Here is a 14,283-nt window from a genome sequence, read left to right on the forward strand (position 1 = left end):
TGGTTGTCTGTGTCTATGTGTCAGCCCTGTGATGACCTGGCGACTTGTCCAGGGTGAACCCCGCCTTTCACCCGTAGTCAGCTGGGATAGGCTCCAGCTCGCCTGCGACCCTGTAGAACAGGATAAAGCGGCTAGAGATAATGAGATGAGATGAGAAATTGTTTCCGGGATGGTGTTGGAAATCCCCCACGTCTGCCAGTGACGTCATCACGTCGGCTGCTCTCACCACGTGATCGTGACGCCATTCCAGTTGTTTTTATCGCGGACGCGGAAGTGAGCGCGAGCGGTGCTTTCTGACGAACCTGAGGCGAAAAAGCAGAAGAAATCAAGTGTGTGATAAAGAAGTTCGTCTGTGTGGAGAGTCCAGTAGAACCGGGGAGCCATCATGCCGAACATGGAGCGTATCCTTCTTTTATTTTCGGGTTTGTGGTGAAAGTCTTTGGGGCCTGGGAGGTGAGCGCGCGACACGGAGCGGCAGTGTCTCAGTGTCCCGGCATGACGCGGTTAGTTTTGATGCCCGGTTTGGAACGCAGACATTCTCATCTCTCCTTTCCTCTCATCTACTCTACTCTCCTCTCATCCTCTCATTCCGTTCGAGCGGTGGTTTGTTGACTGTCGATAATTTCAGATGAAATTGAAACTCTTTCCCTTCACGTGTGACTGGTGGCTTGTTTATCAGCGTTAAAAAAGAATTGTCATCTTAGCATCCCCACACTGCTTGTTTTTATTGTCCAGGATATACGGTACAGAAAAGCACTTCCGGTATGTACCAGTATTTAGGTTGAGGATAAATTTACGAGACAGGTGTGTTTCTATGACGTCTTGTTTACCTGAGGCTGAAATACAGGTTAGTTCAGTTTTCGCCTTCAGTTTCGTTTAAATTACTGCTGAATGACCAGCTAAATATGTGTGTATGTTTTGGGCGTTGAAATAAATGCGTCATTTCCGGTTTTCAGAATAGCTCTGGCTGGAGAAATGATAATGGTGCGATCAGGTGACTCAGGAATTTGTGTTTTCAACCCGGTGTCCCGGGCTGATCGGCGCTGGTATAAATTTACCATGCGCATGCGCAGACCGATTTTTTTCCCCGTCGGTCAACTTCCGGGAAGTCAAAAGTTACCATTTCTTGCTGCGATTTTGTACCGAGCGGACTGATTAAACGCGAATTATGGCTACACTTGTGAGATTTGATTGTCAGTAGACGAGCTGTTGAATATGGATGAGGAAACAATCATTTCCCAGCCACAAAATGAAGATCAGCAAAACACACAGTCCAAAGAGGCACAAGACCAGCGAGTCGCCATTTTCAAAAGAAAGATGACCCAACTTGCCTTCTTCCTACAAACTGGATATAGCTACTTAAACAAATCAATATTCATGAAGATAAAGTTCATCATTCCTGGCTGCTGGCTGCTCCTGATCAGCCTACTTGGTGCATAAACTGGAACTAAAACACGAGTCATTCATTCATTCATTCATCAAGATAAAGTGAAAATAATTTATTTGTGGATCAAGTATGATCATAAATCTGCTATCATATTGGGCTGGTAAATTCTGACTAGGCCCAGTGACAGCAGTCTAATTATACCAAGTTGGTAAATTTATACTGTGGTACGGTTAGACCGTGGCTGCTACAGTTTAAATTTACCTGGTAAATTCAGACCGTGACACCGGAAACTTGAACACTCAATAGCCTTGACGTTAAAATGATTCAGCAGTGTTGCTAGGCAACCAGAAGATATAGGCGCTTAAAAATAAAACATAAGCAAGGTTAAATTTTTCCTCAAATGTGTTTGCAAATTACTAATAAAAAGGAGTGAAGTGTTCGTGTGGAAATCCCGTAAACACCGGGAGTGAGTTTGAACACAGCGCACCGCTCCAGCACGAACGGTTGTAATCACAGTGAAATTTGAGCCATTTTGTTTTTCCTACTTTATTTTCTTCCTAAAATACCACCACATCCAAGTGAAATGTTGATATTTCTGATGTTATTGTCATTTCTGCTGACCCTGGAGCTCTACATTGTCCTTTATCAAGGCTTCAAGAGCTACCTGCTAGCTAGCTTTCTTACTGTTCACTTCATTTCCAGGAATACTGGAGTGTTTTATCATGGGGGGGTTTAAAACATAACCCAGAAAGAATAAAACACTGTCATTCTCATCTCATTATCTCTAGCCGCTTTATCCTGTTCTACAGGGTCGCAGGCAAGCTGGATCCTATCCCAGCTGACTATGGGCAAAAGGCGGGGTACACCCTGGACAAGTCACCAGGTCGTCACAGGGCTGACACATACCGTATACCCTGTCCACACTAGGGATTTTGTACCGATACGATACTACTTTCGTACCGCAACACCTGTCCACACTAGCAACTATACCGGTACTGTAGCGGTATAACTGTATTGGTACGAAACCCACAAATGTATGGGTTTCGTACCAGTACAGTATCGGTACTGTAGCGCTTCTCTGTAGTGTGGACAGATGAAGCGGTTCTGTATCGATACAAATATAATGCACAAAGTCACACCTCAATCTTCGCTGAATAAAACGTTGAAGGACGGAGATTCGTTTTTTTTGTTTCTTTCTCAACTGCCTCGCGTGTTTTATACGATTCGACTGAATAAATGACCACCAGAAATACAGACTGTACATTGACAACAAAAAGCACACACACGTTGTTTCATCCGCCATATTCTCGGAAGAAAGTTACTCGGTAACCACGGAAACATTTCGCGCACGCGCGTTTCAATTACCGTGAAAGAAAACCGCAAACATTTCTCGCTAGTGTGGACAGATGCACTAAATTGTACTGGTATACTTTGTATTGATACAGTTATACCACTATGGTACCGGTATATATGTGAACACAGCAATAGACACAGACAACCATTCACACTCACATTCACACCTACGGTCAATTTAGAGTCACCAGTTAACCTAACCTGCATGTCTTTGGACTGTGGGGGAAACCGGAGCACCCGGAGGAAACCCACGCGGACACGGGGAGAACATGCAAACTCCACACAGAAAGGCCCTCGCCGGCCACGGGGCTCGAACCCGGACCTTCTTGCTGTGAGGTGACAGTGCTAACCACTACACCACCGTGCCGCCCCTCAGTGTCATTCTGTTCTCGGAAAATAATCAACGACAGGTTGTTGTGGTGACGGAACGAGTGCATGAAGGCAGTTTTATCCATCACGTCGAAAGAACAACTTCACAGTCGCCAATGAAACTTATAACAAATGGTGACAAACTGAATGAATGCATTTTTTTTAAACTCCTTCACTTAATGATGGACAGCACTAGATAGATGATCAGGTAGCTGCTTGGCTAGTTGTGTCAAATAACAACCAAACTGAATTACCATGAACGGAATTGTCACGGTCTTCATCAGTGGTCAGAATAACAGCTCATGGAATTCTGAGAAGGAAGTTCTAGCAGGGGTTCTTTAGGGTTCTTAACATTGGCTGAGTATCCAAGTTAGAAAACGGGTGTGCGGTTTGGTGCGCAGCTCACATGGATGTGGATGAATCCATGAACAGTGACGTCAGACACATCACCTTTCCTCTTAGTTTTAGTCCTTAACTACTGACCACAGAGAATTTATTTAACCTGAAGTTTGCAGCCAAAGAGTTGCAACGAAGCTCAAAAAAATGTGACAAGGAAGAGAAAGCAGAGAAGGCCAAAGTGAAAAAGGTGAGTTGAGTGATCACACAGTGGGGTGATCGCTGTGGTTTAACACTGGCTCTGCAGAACCACGGGAACCCTGGATCATGTTTTTGTGTGTTGTTGCCCAGGCGATTCAGAAGGGTAACATGGAGGTGGCACGGATCCACGCCGAGAACGCCATCAGACAGAAGAATCAATCTGTGAACTTTCTGAGAATGAGCGCGAGGGTGGATGCTGTAGCAGCAAGAGTGCAGACCGCTGTCACCATGAACAAGGTACACGGGTCTCTTACAAGAGACAAGACAGAGGAAAAACATGTTTTTTGGGGGGGTAGATCTGAAAATAATGACCTTTGACCCTTCCACAGGTCACTAAATCCATGGCAGGAGTGGTGAAGGGGATGGATTCGACCCTGAAGAGCATGAACCTGGAGAAGGTGAGGCGCAAGCTCATTGGTCAGATCTCATGTGGCAGCCTCATTGGTCAAATACAGTCATGACATCATCGTGTAGATTTCTGCTTTCTCATTGGTCAGATTAGTTTCATTATAAACATTTGTAATCCATCGGATCTCGCCGTCCCTTTCTTATTGATCAATGCCGTTTTTGTTGTAATTGTGTTAAATCCTTATGTCAACTCCAGTTATAGCATCGCAAAAGTTTCCTGTGTTCTCATTGGTTGGGATGTCAGTCTTGGTGTAATCGTGTCATTGTTGCCATGTAATTGGTCAAATCATGCCTCCTTCCTGTTGGTCAGCTTTGTTATTGTCCTGATGTTTCAGTAGTCGGATTTCTGACTAATTATGTCGCGTCCTCATTGGTCAGAATTTAATCACATCACCTTCTCTGTAGACCCCTTCGCATGTTTGTAAACAAACCGACCGTTGCTAGGATGCATGCGCAGCCTGGACTCAGAAACAATGGCGCTGCCCACAGACCGGCATTATGAGCTGTCAGATTGTGCAAAACAATTGTCGTTACAAGATCGAGAATGCTACATAAATAAGTTAACTCTAACAAGTGGACATCGCCTACCGGATCCGTATTTAATTAAAGAGTGGACGGACGATGTTAGTAAGTTTTCCTCTGATACCTGAAGGCAGGCATACTATTTACAAAAAATGTCAAACTCAAAAAAAAAAAAAAAACTATTTACAAAAGTAGCCTGCCATCAACATTCTGGTTACAGCGAGACTACAACTTGATTAACAATGGGACATTCATATTCATTTTGTTTTAATCAAATTCTGCCAGTGATGTGATGGCAATGTGGCTTTAGCTACAACAGCAAATACCAACACTAAACAGCAATTTGCAGGAGGTAATGGCATGAAAGGAATGATAGTGTAAAGAGTGCAGCTAAGAGAAATCAGAGCTGCGTAAAAAGCGAGAGGCAGAGAGCAGAAATGAAACTGAACGGGGCGGGACCTAGGTTAGAGCAGTCAACGTAAGTTGGCATTTAGAGTGAGGGCACACAATTTTACCTTTCCATCCTTGCTTTAAAATTGTGATTTTCGGCATACACAAATAATGATGGCACAAAATCTGGACTGCTTGAGTCAAGCGAGACCTCTCCTACAAACAAAATTGCATGCAAAGCTAAGTTAACATGCTAACAATATTCATTACATTGTGTAACTATGACCCAGCTAATCAGACAAACGTTACCAAAGTATTTTGCTACATCAATAAACGAAGACTAGAAAGAATAAAAAAGAAAGATTTAATAAATAGCCTGATCTTACCTGTGATGAAGTGGGCGCTGCAAACCCGCACATTTTTGATGGTCCTTTCATCCCAGTCTACACATTTGATGGCTTGTAGTCATAGACGTCGGCGATTTTTTTGGAATGGGTGAGATCCTGCTGGAATTCTGTACATTTTAACCCCATCACTGCTACGATTCTGACACCCGACAACACAACAACTAGGCATTTCTTCCAAATATTTCTTCTCCTCTCTACCATCGCCAAAAGGCAGTCTGACCGTCGCCGAGTCTTTTTTGAGTCCAGGCTGCGTGCGTAATTTCCTCTTACGTATGAATGACGTTTACTGCGAAAGGGTCGATAGGTCAGATCCAAGTTTCGGACTAATCATGGCATGTTCTTATTGGTCCAATCCTGTAGTATTTCTATTGTGTCTTACTGTCTGGATCTCACTCTTGGTGTAATTGTCCTTTTCTCATGGGTCACATCGAGTCACGATATCACACAGCAAGGTTTCCGTGATTTGTATTGGTTCCGTCCCAGTGACAGTGTCATGGTGTCTTCTGATTGGTCAGATTTCAGCTTTGATGGACAAATTCGAGCGCCAGTTTGAAACTCTGGATGTTCAGACGCAACAGATGGAGGACACCATGAGCAGCACGACAACACTTACAACTCCACAGGTAACGCACACACACACACGCGCACACTGAGTCACTACTGTCATGGTGTCTTGTGGAACACACAGCTGTGTTCTGATGTAGTGCGTTTTATTTTATTTCAGAACCAGGTGGACAGTCTGATGCAGGAGATGGCAGATGAAGCTGGGTGAGAAAGTGTAACACACACACACACACACGTTTGTTTCACTATCCCTGTGAGGACCTTCCACGGACATCATTATTATTGCAGTTAATTAATGCTGTGCCTGCATCTCACTGGAACCTCAGTCATGAAAAGGAATCTTTTTGACTTTTTGTTTAAAAAAAAAAACCCAGCAGTTTCCTGATGGGTACCATCCAAATGTCCCCACAAGGCCAAAATTGTCATTTTACTATCCTTGTGGGGACATTTGGTCCCCACTAGTATATAAACAGACACAGAGAGAGAAATGTATATCATGACCACTGCAAACCATAACTGTGTGTGTTTAGGTTGGATCTCAACATGGAACTTCCGCAGGGACAGACAGGAACATTGGCCAGCAGTGTGGCATCTACAGAACAGGTAAGAACACACACACACACACACACACACACAGTATTGTAGTGTGTACATGCAAATGCTTTTGTTAGATATCACAATACACCGTTACACTATAACCTCTGTCTTTCTCGTCCTCTTTCTTATTCCATTATTTTCTGTTTCTCTCTCTCCAGGATGAACTCTCTCAGAGGCTGGCTAAACTCCGAGATCAGGTCTGAGTGGATTGATGTGTGTGTGTGTGTGTGTGTGTGTGTGTGTGTGTGTGTGTGTGCCATCATTATAATCATCTTCATGCTCCATGTTCGTGGCTCTCTGATGTCTGGAAGATCTGCTGCTCAGAACATGTCCGGTCCGGATTTCCACACGCCCTCGTCCGCTCTCCCCGGCTGTAAGTCACTTGGTGGCCCGAGGAGGAGTGTGTAGTGGAGTGTGTCTAATACACAGCTTTGTTCTGCAGACTACACCATTTCTTTCTCGTACTTTCACCACAAACTTGAGAAAAGAAACTGACTGAAGTCCCGGCGCCGTCATTTCACCTGATACTCGCTGCTCGCTCGTGGATTTTATTCATTACTCAGCATGTCAGCTTTGCTTTCTTTTCCTCGGACTGCTGGACACAGAGGCCACCAATAAACCGCCTAATCCAAACACTATGATGGAAACATGTATGTGTGTGTGTATATTTACACGACTCTTGTATTGTTCTGTGTGTCGATTCAAGAACGCTTTCATGGTCTTGATTTATAACGCTGTAATAAATGCTAACAGTGACGCTGCACTTGTAACTTGATTCCCCTCCCCCCAATTCATGGAGTTATTCTAAAGTCTTTTTAATTGAGCTCGTTTAACTGTAATTCCGAGACAAGCGTTTGGTTTGAAGTCACACTCGCGTCAAATGACACTGAAGGACAAGTCCCAGTGAAGCATGATGAATTTCTAGATTAAAAAAAAAAAAAAAAGCCTGAAATATCAGAAGTCACCAGGATGTTTGATCACGTTGACTAGATTGTGATAGACTTCTAGGTGGTGCCAAAGTTGATTTCAGTGTTTCTGGTGAAATTGAGCACTGTTAAAGCAGAGATCGTGAGCAGAAATGATGAATCGGAGCTTAATTTACATGACAGAACATCGTAACATGAGTATAAGTGTTTTATAAACAATGTAAAGTTCTCCAGACAGTGTCATAACTCAAGACCACAGCTAAAGTTATGCTGAATGTTCTTTTTTTTTTTTTTTTTTTTTTATGTAAATTTACACGGATCGAAATCAACAAATAAAATGAACACCCTGTTCATCACTAGTGTTGTTGTTGTGTTGGACAATAATCGGGATTTCCTGCACAGTTAAAGAAGATAAGGAAGCTTTAAGGCATTTATTTATGTTCATTTCTTCACTTATTTGTTAGCCAAATGAGATGTCTGGATTTTTGTTTTTGGGTTTATTGGGAAAATGCTGTCTACAGATTAAGAGCCGAAATAAATATTTTATAACGGTTATTGCCTCCCCTTGTGTTCTGTGTATTTTGTTTGAATTCCATTACGCTGCCAGATCGAACACACCGAGACCAGAACCGAACCTTCAGGGACACGATGATGTAACTCAGAATACGATGCTCAACTTGTCGCCATAATGTTGCTTTTATATCGCTGTAATTTATCCTTCATCTTCACTGAGCTCTGTCTCTGAGGCAGCAGAGCGAGTATTCTGATTGGCCCACTGGGTTCAGCGTCAGTCAAATGTGGAGAAAAACTCAAAAGTATTGTTAGTTGATCATAATGACTCCAGTCAAAGTAAAAGCACTCATTAAAATAAAAACTTGAGTACGTATAAATGAAAAGACTCCTCAGGTCACGAATAACTTCATATGATGATTTTCTTCTGACAACGTATTACATTCACATGGATCAGAATATCAGTTAAAAAGTGCTCGTCTCAGAAACCGAACATAAAATCTGCTCATTCAGGTACGAAATCCTCATCTCATCTCATTATCTGTAGCCGCTTTATCCTTCTACAGGGTCGCAGGCAAGCTGGAGCCTATCCCAGCTGACTACGGGCGAAAGGCGGGGTACACCCTGGACAAGTCGCCAGGTCATCACAGGGCCGACACATAGACACAGACAACCATTCACACTCACATTCACACCTACGGTCATTTTAGAGTCACCAGTTAACCTAACCTGCATGTCTTTGGACTGTGGGGGAAACCGGAGCACCCGGAGGAAACCCACGCGGACACGGGGAGAACATGCAAACTCCGCACAGAAAGGCCCTCGCCGGCCACGGGGCTCGAACCCAGACTTTCTTGCTGTGAGGCGACAGCGCTAACCACTACACCACCGTGCCGCCCGGTAAGAAATCCTATTCCTAATAAAAATAATAAATTATATAGAAACCAAATAACACTGAAGCAATTTTGTCACAGGTGAATTTCACAAATCTTCCAGACTGGCTTCATGGTCAGAGTGCTGCAGTCTTGGTGTTCAAAATTTGGGAATGATGTGAATGGTTGTCTGTGTCTATGTGTCAGCCCTGTGATGACCTGGCGACTTGTCCAGGGTGTACCCCGCCTTTCGCCCGTAGTCAGCTGGGATAGGCTCCAGCTTGCCTGCGACCCTGTAGAACAGGATAAAGCGGCTACAGATAATGTGATGGGATGAGATGAGAGTTCCGACTCAGAAATATTATTTGAATGTATGGTCAGGTTGGATTTTTTTGTTTGAAATCTCAGGTCCCCAACAACAAAGTGTGAAGATGTTACTGTGGGCGTCCATGTTGTTTTCCGAGTTGATTGTGTGACCAGATGTTTTTTGAAAGTCAGAAGTTCCCATTTGGAAGTTTCTGAGTTTATCAACTTCTTGAACGTGGTGTCGCATCTTGTGGAAGCAGGGGCGTGGTCGAGCGTGGGCTTGTGGGTGGAGGGGGAAGGAGCTTCACCTGTTCTGAATTTGTGTTCATGAGCAGAGACCTGGGGCCTCATGTACAAAGCTTGCGTACGCACAAAAAAGCTACGTACGTCACTTTCTGCGCAAACATTCGTATGTACAAAGATTGACTTGGCGTGGAAAAGTGCGGTACTCTACGCAAACCTCATGGCTGGCGTACGCACATTTCTGGTGCATCTTGGTACTTGGCGACACTTAGAGGCAGAGCAACGCAACTACATTTAGGCCTACTCGGTCAAGAGTCATGACATGGCGATAAGAGGCATCCAAAAATGCATCGGAACATCAGGATGCGTGAATTGAAATGTATGTCAGTCATACGACATTGTTGAGACACATAATGCGAGACTGTTGGGTAAATGCCAACAGATCCATCAACCATCCCTTCCATATTGTAATTACGGGAAATGAGAAACCCCAGCAATATCATTTCGATGATATTCCCATTGACTATTGGTTAATTAATTAAATTAAAGAATGCACATGCAGGACCATGCATTGCAGCTAGCTTAATAGATCTTCGTCGCGCATTTGCCGCGAGGTGTCAGACTGAAATATTATTAGTTGATGTTGCGTGGGGTAGCCTTATCACATAATTACCAAGATCAATATATGAAACGATTTCCAAGTGCGTACAAATCAGACACAACCGCGGTGTGTGGCGTGTTACACAATGTGGCGCAGCGGCACGGCGTGCCAATAATGGAGCGAGACCTGCCGGAGGACCCAGACCCTGGGCCTCACAACGAGGTGCCACAGTGACATGGCATACAAACCCGGCAGCGCTTAATAGCCACAATGTGAAAAGGTAAGGACAGACGGGACACAGGACACCATTCATTTTTTAAAATATTCTTTTAATGTGTTATTCAGTTCCTTCAATTCCTCGTGGATTCCCTCGAGGTTGTCGTTAATCGCCTCTATCCCCTTTAAAATTTCCCCCTGCGACTCAAGGACCGCGCGCGTCAGCACCCGGCCTGTGGACCCGGCGACAGGGGCAGGCGGTGGAGAAGGGGGGCAGGTGACAGTGACGCTGGATCCGCTCGGCTGGGGGTCCTCTTCCTGCTCAGGTGGGATGGACTGGGAGCCTCCTGTTGTTCCCTGGCCCCCTGCTAGAATACATTTGTCATTAAAGTGCTGATGACACGTTTTTGACATCTTTGGCGATGTTTTATAACATAAAAAGTAATTCCCGATGATCCATATATTAATTCACGAAGGCGCCTATTTTACAAGTTATGATAAAAAACGCGGCTATTTGGGCAAATTTGACGGGGCTGCAGCACCCAGGAGACGAAAGAGGAGGAGGAGCTATATGACGTCAGCGAAAGAACCTTCCTCCTAACTTACCAGTTTGTTGTTGATGCGACAGGTGTTCAGTTTGTCATTATTAGTATTATTATTATACATTAGGCGTTGTGTTGCCGGCTTTTGCTCCAAAACCTACAAGGATGGGGTAAGTTTATTCAAGTTTCCCAGAGATCCCGAGCTGCATGCGAAGTGGGTGAAGCAAGTCAGGCGCACTCATGACAAGTGGGAGCCCTCACCAACATCCGTCCTGTGCTCTGAACACTTCGATTTGGATTGTTTTGACACCCTTCCCAGCTTAAAAGAATCTCTTGGGTGTTCAGTTCAGCACAAACGTGTGTTACTACCATCAGCAGTGCCTACACAGTGTTCCCAGATTGGGAGGTTTCCCGCCCAGTTGAGCGGTTTCAAGTGCATTTTGGTGGGTTTTGAACATATTTTGGGCTGGAAAATGTCAGCAGTATCTGTTGCTAGATACCGCTGAAGTTTTCCAGCCCAAAATATGTTCAAAACCCACCAAAATGCACTTGAAACCGCCCAACTGGGCGGGAAACCTCCCAATCTGGCAACACTGCCAGTATTCCGGAGGGGGTCTACTAGTAGCTATGCCGGATCCAAAGACAGTCCTCCCGTCAGAACATGTGTTGTGAAACGACATAAGATAAAGGTACGTAGAGCTATAGATTCTACATGATAATCATAAATGTAATCATAAAGTCGGCGTGATATCAGTCATGTATTTGCTTGTGAAAGCTTGTGGCTTTCATGTAACTGCCGCCTAGCAACGAGAGGCAAAGGGTAAAGAGGGTAGGCTATCATAGATTCTATTCGGAAGAGATCAACACAATTCTAGACTTCCAGAAGAGGAAGAGCTAGCACTAGAGAGTTCACCGGCGTTTTCATGCGCCATTTCCATTGAGTAGAACCAGAGTAGAACAGCCAGTGAACCGCAGCGTGTTCTTCCGCTGACGTCACAACATGGCCACGAGCCATGGACCCAGTTTTCTTGCGCTGTGCAATTAAAAGTTGGATATTTGCGTAACAACAGCTTCTTTTCACGTAATTATAACAGAAATCTAACATGTTTGCCATGTTGTATAGTTTATTTAAGAAATTGCATAGAGTCATCAGCCCTTTAAAATCCTATTGTGGAAAATATGTGAACATGTTTTATTTCTGATTACATGTGGCTAGGAATATTGGGCCTACTAAGAGAGGAAGACATTTCCTCAAATACAGGGTGTCCCCGAAAAAATGTACACATTAGAGCACTAAAGGTGTTTTTTTGTTTTCAAAACCCATGTAACTCAAATAGACACTCATTGTGGCGCAGGCACTGCGGACGATGCGAATCATACCGTTATCTTGGTATAGGCTACATTCACATTCAGTGGCATACAATCAGTGACCGCTGCATGTCTCATAGCATACACTTTGAACATCACTTTAATTGGAGGTGACAGAACAATTAAGTGATGTATGTGAATTCTATTACACTGTGCTAAAGGCAGGGATTTCAGTTCACACATACTTTATGGCGATTTAGAGTATAGGCTACATTTTTCGGGACGCCCTGTATGAAAATGATTACAGCACCTGTGAGATCCTGCTGGGCCAAGTCGGAGTCCCCCTCTTCGGGTGGAACCACGCCGACTAATGCATGGTCACCAAGGACCGCGGTCACCCTCTGGTCGAAAGGGGAGAGGGCCTCGACCCCCGGCCCGCCACCCGTCTTCATTGCGCTCCTGTGCTGCGCAGCCATCCTCCTTTTCACATCTACTTTGATGTCCGACCATTTTTTTTAATGTCGGCTGTGGATCGATTGTTGGCCCCGACTTGATTGATGACATTAGTTATTTGCTCCCAATTCAGACGTTTGGTTTTGGTGCTGATTCCGGAGGAGAGGCTTCCGAACAAGATCTTGTGTCTTACCTCCGAAATCAGCGCCTCCACGTCGCAATCTGTGAAATTTCTTTTTCGAGATTTCGCCATGTCTTTTACCTAACGCGGGCCTTACTGCAGGTCTATTTATACTAATTAACATATTCAGTGTGGAATAATTGAGGGAGGAGACGGGGCGGGGAACGGGGCTTGTGCATGTGCGCCGAATTCCATGTTGATTGGGATGTACAACAGGAGAGTGCGTGGAAACCTTCGTACGCACTGATTGATACATCCGGATTTTTTTGGTCGTACGCAAATTTCCCGATTTTGACGTGCGCACATATTTAGTGGGAAATCCACGCAGGTCTTTGTACATGAGGCCCCTGAGCAGCACAGAGTCAAGAAGTCCAGTTTACTGGAAGAAAAGTTACTTCAGTTCATGTAACGGAGTAAACAAAACACGATCTGACCCACCTCTGGTAGAATGGTGAGAGAGAGAGAGAGAGAGAGAGAGAGAGAGAGAGTTAGCTGAGTGCCTTATTGTGTTTCTTTACTTTTTTCAAATGCTACTCAATTGACTCTTTACTTTCTTCTTGACTTCTGTACTTCTTCCTTTTTTTCTTCCTTTCATTTTTTCCAATATATACCCTGTTCACTTCTTTCTTTTTTCAATCCATTCTTTTTCTTTCTTTACTTCCTTCTTGACTTCCAGACCTCATTCTTCCTTCCTTTTTTCTTTTGTTCTTTCTTTTCCAATATCTGCCATCTTTTTTTCTTCCTTTCCACAATATATTCTTCCTTTCTCCATGTCTTTTCTATTGACTGTTTTTTTGCTTAACTCTTTTTACTTTTCCTCCCTAATCTGAGTTGATGATGATGATAATAATAATAAGAGAAATTTCTTGTCGGTGTTTTCTTCACTTGTTTGAGTGGAAAATATTAATTATTAAATATTTCCTCAATGAGGAAATATTAACTCCTCCCCCTCTCCCTTCATCTCTCTCTCTCTCTCTCTCTGAGTTGTGAAGTGAGCACAGAGCTGTGTTGAGTGTTGTGTTGTGAACACACTGTGGATGTTTGCTGGCGGTCAGGATGGAAGTGTGTAATGCAGTGAAGTGGAAAGTCAGTTTGTTTTCTTTAACATCACTGTGTGTCTTGTTATCCTGAAGAGCACACACAGAAACACACACCGGCATCAGCACCAGGTAAGCAGCACACACACACACACACACACGGCCTGTTTCACACTGTGGTATTTACTGTTCAGGTTTATGGATTGTGCCAGAGGTGTGTGTGTGTGTGTGTGTGTGTGTGTGTCCATTTATTTTTATACCACAGGAGTTCAGCTTTAATGTTTCATGTCTCTAATCCATCTGTAACACTGATGATGATAAAATAACAATAAAATACAAAAATCAACAAAACATTAACGCAGTGAATCCGGTTCATCAGCAGAGTTTCATCCTCACCACTGACTTGGTGTGTGTTGGTGTGAACGAGTCGGTTGTCAGCAGTGAGTTTCTCCTGAGACATGTGTGTGTGTGTGTCTCTCTCTCTCTCTCTCTTC

General features: G+C 44.0%; 1 protein-coding gene across 1 annotated transcript; it reads left to right on the plus strand.

Moving 5' to 3' along the window:
• Positions 1–233: 233 nt before the first annotated feature.
• chmp1b (charged multivesicular body protein 1B) lies at positions 234–8,073 on the plus strand. Its single transcript, XM_060913391.1, has 8 exons — positions 234–401; positions 3,598–3,695; positions 3,797–3,943; positions 4,036–4,104; positions 5,949–6,056; positions 6,158–6,201; positions 6,528–6,600; positions 6,753–8,073. Exons 1-8 carry the CDS (start codon positions 386–388, stop codon positions 6,795–6,797), a joined length of 600 nt encoding a protein of 199 aa, XP_060769374.1. The 5' UTR covers positions 234–385; the 3' UTR covers positions 6,798–8,073.
• The last annotated feature ends 6,210 nt before the right edge of the window (positions 8,074–14,283 follow it).

Source organism: Neoarius graeffei, chromosome 28 (genome assembly GCF_027579695.1).
Source record: "Neoarius graeffei isolate fNeoGra1 chromosome 28, fNeoGra1.pri, whole genome shotgun sequence".
Classification (NCBI taxonomy): domain Eukaryota; kingdom Metazoa; phylum Chordata; class Actinopteri; order Siluriformes; family Ariidae; genus Neoarius; species Neoarius graeffei.

Excerpts from the sequence above, each read along its gene's own strand:
- chmp1b (XM_060913391.1), top strand. Across the intron at positions 6,057-6,157 it reads CAACACTTACAACTCCACAG|AACCAGGTGGACAGTCTGAT; the intron begins GTAACGCACACA and ends ATTTTATTTCAG. Across the intron at positions 6,601-6,752 it reads GTGTGGCATCTACAGAACAG|GATGAACTCTCTCAGAGGCT; the intron begins GTAAGAACACAC and ends CTCTCTCTCCAG.